Raw genomic sequence first — 8,595 nt, 5'->3', positions numbered from 1 at the left:
GGCCCCCCATCCCCCATCCCAAGGGGCCCAGGCGTCCGGCTCCCCCCATCCCCCCCCCACCAAGGGGCCCAGGCGTCCGGGCCCCCCCATCCCCCCACCAAGGGGCCCAGGCGTCCGGCCCCCCCCATCCCCCCCCCACCAAGGGGCCCAGGCGTCCGGCCCCCCCATCCCCCCCCATCCCAAGGGGCCCAGGCGTCCGGGCTCCCCCCATCCCCCCCCCACCAAGGGGCCCAGGCGTCCGGGCCCCCCCCATCCCCCACCAAGGGGCCCAGGCGTCCGGGCCCCCCCATCCCCCCCCACCAAGGGGCCCAGGCGTCCGGCCCCCCCCATCCCCCCCCCACCAAGGGGCCCAGGCGTCCGGGCTCCCCCCATCCCCCCCCACCAAGGGGCCCAGGCGTCCGGGCTCCCCCATCCCCCCCCCCAAGGGGCCCAGGCGTCCGGACCCCCCATCCCCCCCCCCAAGGGGCCCAGGTGTCCGGCCCCCCCCACTCCCCTCCCCCCACCAAGGGGCCCAGGCGTCCGGGCCCCCCCCATCCCCCCCCACCAAGGGGCCCAGCGTCCGGGCCCTCACCGCTCTCCCCCTCCCCCCCCCCGGGTCCTCCCTTGGCTCCGCCCCCCCCCCCCCCAGAGCAGAGGTCACAGGTCAGAGGTCGGGGTCGGAGGTCGGAGGTCGCAGCATGGCCGGCGCCGCCCTGGGGGGGCTGCTGCTGCTCGCAGGTGAGGGGGGGCGGTTATGGGGCCCGGGGGGGCGGTTATGGGGCTGGGGGGCAGTTTGGGGGCTGGGGGGGGCAGTGGGAGGGTGGTTATGGGGCAGTGGGGGGGCAGTTGGGGAGTTGGGGGGGCAGTTATGGGGCTGGGGGGGCAGTTATGGGGCCGGGGGGGCAGTTGGGGGGCTGGGGGGGGCAGTTATGGGGCTGGGGGGGCAGTTATGGGGCCGGGGGGGCTGGGGGGGCAGTGGGGGGGCAGTTATGGGGCTGGGGGGGCAGCTATGGGGCTGGGGGGCAGTTGGGGGGCAGCGGGGGGCAGTTATGGGGCTGGGGGGGCAGCTATGGGGCCGGGGGGGCAGTTATGGGGCTGGGGGAGGCAGTTGGGGGGCTTCGGGGGGTGGTTATGGGGCTGGGGGGGCAGTTATGGGGCCGGGGGGGCAGTTGGGGGGCTGTGGGGGGTGGTTATGGGGCCGGGGGGGGCAGTTGTGGGGCTGCGGGTGTTGCTTATGGGGCCGGGGGGGCAGCTATGGGGCTGGGGGGGCAGTTGGGGGGCTGTGGGGGGTGGTTATGGGGCCCGGGGGGGCAGTTATGGGGCTGGGGGGTGGTTATGGGGCAGTGGGGGGCAGTTGGGGGGCTGCGGGGGGTGGTTATGGGGCCGGGGGGGGCAGCAGGGGGTGGGGGGCAGTTGGGGGGCAGATGGGGGCTGGGGGGAGGTGGGGGCAGTTATGGGGCAGTGGAGGGGGCAGTTTTGGGGCTGGGGGGCGGTTATGGGGCCGGGGGGGCAGTTGGGGGGCAGTTGGGGGGCTGCGGGGGGTGGTTATGGGGCAGCGGGGGGGCAGTTGGGGGCTGCGGGGGGCAGTTATGGGGCTGGGGGGCAGCTATGGGGCCGGGGGGGCAGTTATGGGGCTGGGGGAGGCAGTGGGGGGGCTGCGGGGGGTGGTTACGGGGCAGTGGGGGGCTGTGGAGGGGGCAGTTGGGGGTGGTTATGGGGCTGGGGCAGTTATGGGGCTGGGGGAGGCAGTTGGGGGGCTGCGGGGGGTGGTTATGGGGCTGGGGGGGCAGTTGGGGGGCTGGGGGGGCAGTTATGGGGCCAGGGGGGCAGTTATGGGGCTGGGGAGGCAGTTATGGGGCTGGGGGGCAGTGGGGGGCAGTTGGGGGCCTGGGGGGGCAGCTATGGGGCTGGGGGAGGCAGTTGGGGGCAGTTATGGGGCAGTTGGGGGTGGGGGGGCAGTGGGGGGGGCAGTTATGGGGCAGCTATGGGGCGGGGGGGGCAGTGGGGGGGCAGTTATGGGTCTGGGGGGCAGTTGGGGTCTGGGGGGGCAGTGGGGGGGCAGTTATGGGTCTGGGGGGCAGTTGGGGGTCTGGGGGGGCAGTTGGGGGGCAGCTATGGGGCCGGGGGGGCAGTGGGGGGGCAGTTATGGGTCTGGGGGGCAGTTGGGGGTCTGGGGGGGCAGTTGGGGGGCAGTTATGGGGCCGGGGGGGCAGTTATGGGGCAGCTATGGGGCCGGGGGGCAGTTGGGGGCCTGGGGGGGCAGTGGGGGGGCAGTTATGGGTCGGGGGGGCAGTTGGGGGTCTGGGGGGGCAGTTGGGGGGCAGCTATGGGGCAGCGGGGGGGCAGTTGGGGGCCTGGGGGGGCAGTGGGGGGGCAGTTATGGGTCGGGGGGGCAGTTGGGGGTCTGGGGGGGCAGTGGGGGGGCAGTTATGGGTCGGGGGGGCAGTTGGGGGTCTGGGGGGGCAGTTGGGGGGCAGCTATGGGGCAGTGGGGGGGCAGTTATGGGGCCGGGGGGGCAGTGGGGGGGCAGCTATGGGGCAGCGGGGGGGCAGTTGGGGGTCTGGGGGGGCAGTGGGGGGGCAGTTATGGGTCTGGGGGGCAGTTGGGGGTCTGGGGGGGGCAGTGGGGGGGCAGCTATGGGGCAGCTATGGGGCAGCTATGGGGCAGGGGGGTCGCCCCCCCCCAGCGCTCTTGGCCCCCCCCAGCTCTGCCCCCGGCCGCAGCCAACCCGCCCCCCCCCGGTGAGCGGGGCCCAACTGGGACGGGGGGGGGGGAACTGGGAGGGGGGAGGGGGAACTGGGAGGGGGGGGTCCCAAACTGGGAGGGGGGAGGGGGAACTGGAACGGGGGGGGAACTGGGACGGGGGGGAACTGGGACGGGGGCCCAACTGGGACGGGGGGGGGGGAACTGGGGGGGGGGGAACTGGGATGGGGGGAGGGGACCCAAACTGGGATGGGGGGGGAGGGGGAACTGGGAGGGGGGAGGGGACCCAAACTGGGATGGGGGGGGAGGGGGAACTGGGAGGGGGGAGGGGACCCAAACTGGGAGGGGGGAGGGGGAACTGGGAGAGGGGGGACCCAAACTGGGAGGGGGGAGGGGGAACTGGGAGAGGGCGGACCCGAACTGGGAGGGGGGAGGGGGAACTGGGAGAGGGCGGACCCGAACTGGGAGGGGGGAGGGGGAACTGGGAGGGGGAGGGGGAGGGGACCCGAACTGGGAGGGGGGAGGAGGAACTGGGACGGGGGGGGAACTGGGATGGGGGGGACCCAAACTGGGAGGGGGGAGGGGGAACTGGGGGGGGGTCCCAAACTGGGAGGGGGGGGGGAACTGGGAGAGGGAGGGGGAACTGGGACGGGGGAGGGGGAACTGGGGGGGTGGGGACCCAAACTGGGAGGGGGGGGGAACTGGGATGGGGGGAGGGGGAACTGGGAGAGGGGGGGACCCAAACTGGGAGGGGGGAGGGGGAACTGGAATGGGGGGGGGACCCAAACTGGGAGGGGGGAGGGGGAACTGGGACGGGGGGGGGCCCAAACTGGGAGGGAGGGGGAAGGGGAAACTGGGCAGGGGAGAACTGGGATGGGGGGGAACTGGGATGGGGGGAGGGGGAACTGGGAGAGGGGGGGTCCCAAACTGGGACGGGGGGGGAACTGGGAGAGGGGGGGTCCCAAACTGGGAGGGAGGGGGGAGGGGAAACTGGGCGGGGGGGAACTGGGAGGGGAGAGCCCAAACTGGGATGGGGGAGGGGGAACTGGGAGAGGGGGGGTCCCAAACTGGGAGGGGGGAGGGGGAACTGGGAGAGGGGGGGTCCCAAACTGGGGCGGGGGGGGGAACTGGGAGGGGGAGGGGACCCAAACTGGGATGGGGGAGGGGGAACTGGGAGAGGGGGGGTCCCAAACTGGGAGGGGGGAGGGGGAACTGGGACGGGGGGAACTGGGAGGGGAAACTGGGGGGGGGGGAACGGGGACGGGGGGAGCCCAAACTGGGAGGGGGAACTGGGAGAGGGGGGGTTCCAAACTGGGAGGGGGGAGGAGGAACTGGGATTGGGGGGGGTGAACCCCAAACTGGGACTGGGAGCCTCAAACTGGGATGAAATGACCCAAACTGGGAGAGGGGGGACCCCAAACTGGGATGAAATGACCCAAACTGGGAGGGCGGGACCCCAAACTGGGATTGGGGACCCCAAACTGGGATGAGGGACCCCAAACTGGGATGAAATGACCCAAACTGGGAGAGGGGGGGACCCCAAACTGGGCCGGGCCGGGTCTATACTGGGATGGGGGGGGGGCTCCGCTCCCCTCCCCCCCCAGGGCCCAGGCGTCCGGGTGTGACCCTGCCCCTCCCCCCAGATGTCCCCAACCCCTTCTACTACGGTGAGCTGGGGACACTGGTGTCACTGGGGGGACACTGGGGGCACTGGGGACACTGGTTGGCGGGATGTTGGGGACACTGGTGACACTGGGGGGGCATTGGGGACACTGGTGTCACTGGGGGACACTGGGGGCACTGGGGACACTGGTTGGAGGGATGTTGGGGACACTGGTGACACTGGGGGGGCATTGGGGGCACTGGGGACACTGGTTGGAGGGATGTTGGGGACACTGGTGTCACTGGGGGGGCATTGGGGACACTGGTGTCACTGGGGGACACTGGGGGCACTGGGGACACTGGTTGGCAGGATGTTGGGGACACTGGTGTCACTGGGGGGACATTGGGGACACTGGTGTCACTGGGGGACACTGGGGGCACTGGGTGGGGGATATTGGGGGCACTGGTGACACTGGGAGGGAAATTGGTGACACTGGAGGGATGTTGGGGACACTGGGGGGACACTGGGGACACTGGGGGGGATGTTGGGGACACGGGTGTCACCGGGAGGGACGTTGGGGGTGGGGTGTCACCAGGGGGACGTTGGGGACACCGGTGTCACCGGGGGGGGACGGTGGGGACACGGGTGTCACCGGAGGGGACATCAGGGACAGGGTGGCACCGGGGGGACATTGGGGACACCGGTGTCGCTGGGAGGGACATCGGGGATGGGGTGACACCGGGGGGGTGTTGGGGACACGGGTGTCACCGGAGGGGACGTCAGGGATGGGGTGGCACTGGGGGGACGTTGGGGACACGGGTGTCACCAGGAGGGATGTCAGGGATGGGGTGGCACCGGGGGGGGATATTGGGGACACCGGTGTCACCAGGGGGGTGTTGGGGATGGGGTGGCACTGGGGGGATGTTGGGGACATGGGTGTCACCGGGGGGGGTGTTGGGGACACCAGTGTCACCAGGAGGGACGGCAGGGACGGGGTGTCACTGGGGGGGACGTTGGGGACACGGGTGTCACTGGGAGGGACATCGGGGATGGGGTGACACCGGGGGGATGTTGGGGACATGGGTGACACCGGGGGGGGTGTTGGGGACACGGGGGTCCCCTCGGCGGGTTGGGGACGCCTTGGGGACAGCCGTGTCCCCCCCAGACTGGCACCGCCTCCGCGTGGGGGGGCTGGTGGTGGCCGCCGTCCTCTGCGTCCTCGGCGTCATCGTCCTCTTCAGTGAGTGACGGCGGGGACCCAGGGGGGGGACGTGGCACCTGGGGGGGCCCGTGTCACCTGGGGGGGACATGTCACCTGGGGGGGGTCCTGTGTCACCTGGGATGTCCCCGTGTCACCCAAGGGGGTCCTGTGTCACCTCGGGGGGGTCCTGTGTCACCCGGGGTGTCCCCATGTCACCTGGGGGGGACATGTCACCTCGGGGGGGGTCCTGTGTCACCTGGGATGTCCCCGTGTCACCCAAGGGGGCCTGTGTCACCTCGGGGGGGTCCTGTGTCACCTGGGGTGTCCCCATGTCACCTGGGGTGGACATGTCACCTTGGGGGGGTCCTGTGTCACCTGGGATGTCCCCGTGTCACCCAAGGGGGCCTGTGTCACCTGGGGAGGCCCTATGTCACCTGGGGGGGCCCTGTGTCACCTGGGGTGTCCCATGTCACCTTGGGGGTCCTGTGTCACCCAAGGGGTCCCTGTGTCACCAGGAGTGTCCCCATGTCACCTGGGGGGGGAATATGTCACCTCAGGGTGTCCCCATGTCACCTGGGGGGGCCCCGGTGGCACCTGGGGGGGGACATGTCACCTCGGGGGGGGTCCTGTGTCACCTGGGGTGTCCCCATGTCACCCAAGGGGGCCTGTGTCACCTGGGGGGGGGTCCTGTGTCACCTGGGGTGTCCCATGTCACCTTGGGGGTCCTGTGTCACCCAAGGGGGGGCCTGTGTCACCCGAGGTGTCCCTGTGTCACCTGGGGGGACATGTCACCTCAGGGTGTCCCCATGTCACCTGGGGGGGACATGTCACCCAAGGGGGGGTCCTGTGTCACCTCAGGGTGTCCCCATGTCACCTGGGGGGGCCCCATGTCACCCAAGGGGGTCCTGTGTCACCCGGGGTGTCCCATGTCACCTGGGGGGGTCATGTCACCTCGCGGGGGGACATGTCACCTCGGGGGGTCCCCGTGTTGCTTGGGGGGCCCTGTGTCACCTCGGGGGGGGACATGTCACCTCGGGGGGTCCCCGGGGCCGCTGGCGAGGGGTGACATGTCCCCTGTCCCCCCCCCCTTGTCCCTCCCCAGGCAGCAAGTGCAAGTGCGGCAGCAAGGGCAGGTAGGGGACACGGGGGGGGACAGGGGACATTGGGGGGGACAGGGGACATGAGGGGACACCATGGGACACAGGGGGGACAGGGGACACCGGGGGGGATGGCAGGGGACACTGAAGGTGAGGGGGGGCACTGGGGGGGACAGGGGACACCGGGGGACATGGGGGGGGACAGGGGACACAGGGGGGACCCTGGGGGGGGACAGGGGACACCAGGGGACATGGGAACAGGGGACATCACAGGGGGACACCAGGGGACACCGGGGGGACATGGGGGATGTGGGGACACTGGGGGGACACTGGAGGCACTGGGGGGACACGGGGACACTGGCAGGGATGGGGGACACTGGGGGGACATGGGGACACTGGGGGACATGGAGGGACACTGGGGGACATGGGGACACTGGGGGGACACTGGAGGCACTGGGGGGACATGGGGACACTGGGGGACATGGAGGGACACTGGGGGACATGGGGACACTGGGGAGACACTGGGGGACAAGGGAGGGACACAGGGGATTGGGGGACACTGGGGGACATTGGAGGCACTGGGGGACATGGGAGGGACATGGGGACACTGGGGGGACTGGGAGGGATGCAGGACACTGGGGGGACATGGGAGGGACATGGGGACACTGGGGGATGTGGGGACACTGGGAGGGATGAGGGGACACTGGGGGACATGGGGACATGGGGGACATAGAGACACTAGGGGGATGTGGGGACACTGGGAGGACACTGGGGAGACACTGGGGGACATGGGGGACATGGAGACACTGGGGGACATGGAGGGACATGGGGGACATGGGGACACTGGGGGACATGGAGGGACACTGGGGGGACACTGGGTGACACTGGGGGACACTGGAGGCACTGGGGGACATGGGGACACTGGGGAGACACTGGGGGACATGGGGACACTGGGGGAACATGGAGGGACACTGGGGGACATGGGGACACTGGGAGGGACATGGGGACACTGGGGAGACACTGGGGGACATGGGGACACTGGGAGGGACATGGGGACACTGGGGAGACACTGGGGGGGACACACAGCCACCACGGCGCTGCCCCCCACCCCAGTGTCACCCCTCCTTGTCCCCCCCCAGCCACCGCCACCGTCCCCCCCCGGAGATGTCCCACCTCGTCACCGCAGGTACCGCGTCCCCTCCCCCCCCCGAAGGGGCCCAGGCGTCCGGGCCACCCCCCCTCCCCCCCCACCGAGGGGCCCAGGCGTCCGGGTGACCCCCGTGTCCCTCCCCAGGAGCCGCCAGCACCTGCTGAGGGAGGGGACACGAGTGTCCCCCCGTGTCCCCAACGCCGGGAGGGACCCAGGCGTCCGGGCCGGCCCCGGTGGGGGGACACAGATTTGGGGGATTTTGCCCCAAAATTTATTCAGAAAAGGGAAATTGCTTTAAAAAATGTTAAAAAACAGTAAATGTGGTTATTGGGGGGGAGGGGACACATTGGGGACACCGGTGACGTTGGGGACGGGGGTGGCGGGGGGCTAATGGGGACGTTGGGGACACCAGGAGGGGACACGGGGCCAATGTGACATTGGGGATGGGGGTGACGTGGGGCTAATGGGGACGTTGGGGACACCAGGAGGTGACACAGGGCCAATGGTGACGTTGGGGACGGGGGTGACGTGGGGCTAATGGGGACGTTGGGGACACCAGGAGGGGACACAGGGATGTTGGGGACACTGGTGACATTGGGGACGGGGGTGGCGGGGGGCTAATGGGGATGTTGGGGACACCAGGAGGGGACACGGGGCCAATGGTGACATTGGGGACGGGGGTGACGTGGGGCTAATGGGGACATTGGGGACACCAGGAGGGGACACAGGGATGTTGGGGACACTGGTGACATTGGGGACGGGGGTGGCGGGGGGCTAATGGGGATGTTGGGGACACCAGGAGGTGACACGGGGCCAATGGTGACATTGGGGATGGGGGTGGCAGGGGGCTAATGGGGACATT

The 8,595-nt window shown here is 70.8% G+C and overlaps 1 protein-coding gene across 1 annotated transcript; it reads left to right on the top strand.

Annotated features, from left to right (window-relative positions):
* The first annotated feature begins 599 nt into the window (after window positions 1–599).
* LOC135326135 (FXYD domain-containing ion transport regulator 3-like) lies at window positions 600–8,052 on the top strand. Its single transcript, XM_064503984.1, has 7 exons — window positions 600–717; window positions 2,685–2,720; window positions 4,326–4,349; window positions 5,451–5,525; window positions 6,589–6,619; window positions 7,723–7,769; window positions 7,878–8,052. Exons 1-7 carry the CDS (start codon window positions 678–680, stop codon window positions 7,895–7,897), a joined length of 273 nt encoding a protein of 90 aa, XP_064360054.1. The 5' UTR covers window positions 600–677; the 3' UTR covers window positions 7,898–8,052.
* Window positions 8,053–8,595: the final 543 nt, after the last annotated feature.

Source organism: Dromaius novaehollandiae, unplaced genomic scaffold (genome assembly GCF_036370855.1).
Source record: "Dromaius novaehollandiae isolate bDroNov1 unplaced genomic scaffold, bDroNov1.hap1 HAP1_SCAFFOLD_209, whole genome shotgun sequence".
In the NCBI taxonomy this organism is placed as follows: Eukaryota; Metazoa; Chordata; class Aves; order Casuariiformes; family Dromaiidae; genus Dromaius; species Dromaius novaehollandiae.
Note: the sequence above shows the minus strand (reverse complement) of the source record. Positions and strands in the feature narration are given on the sequence as shown.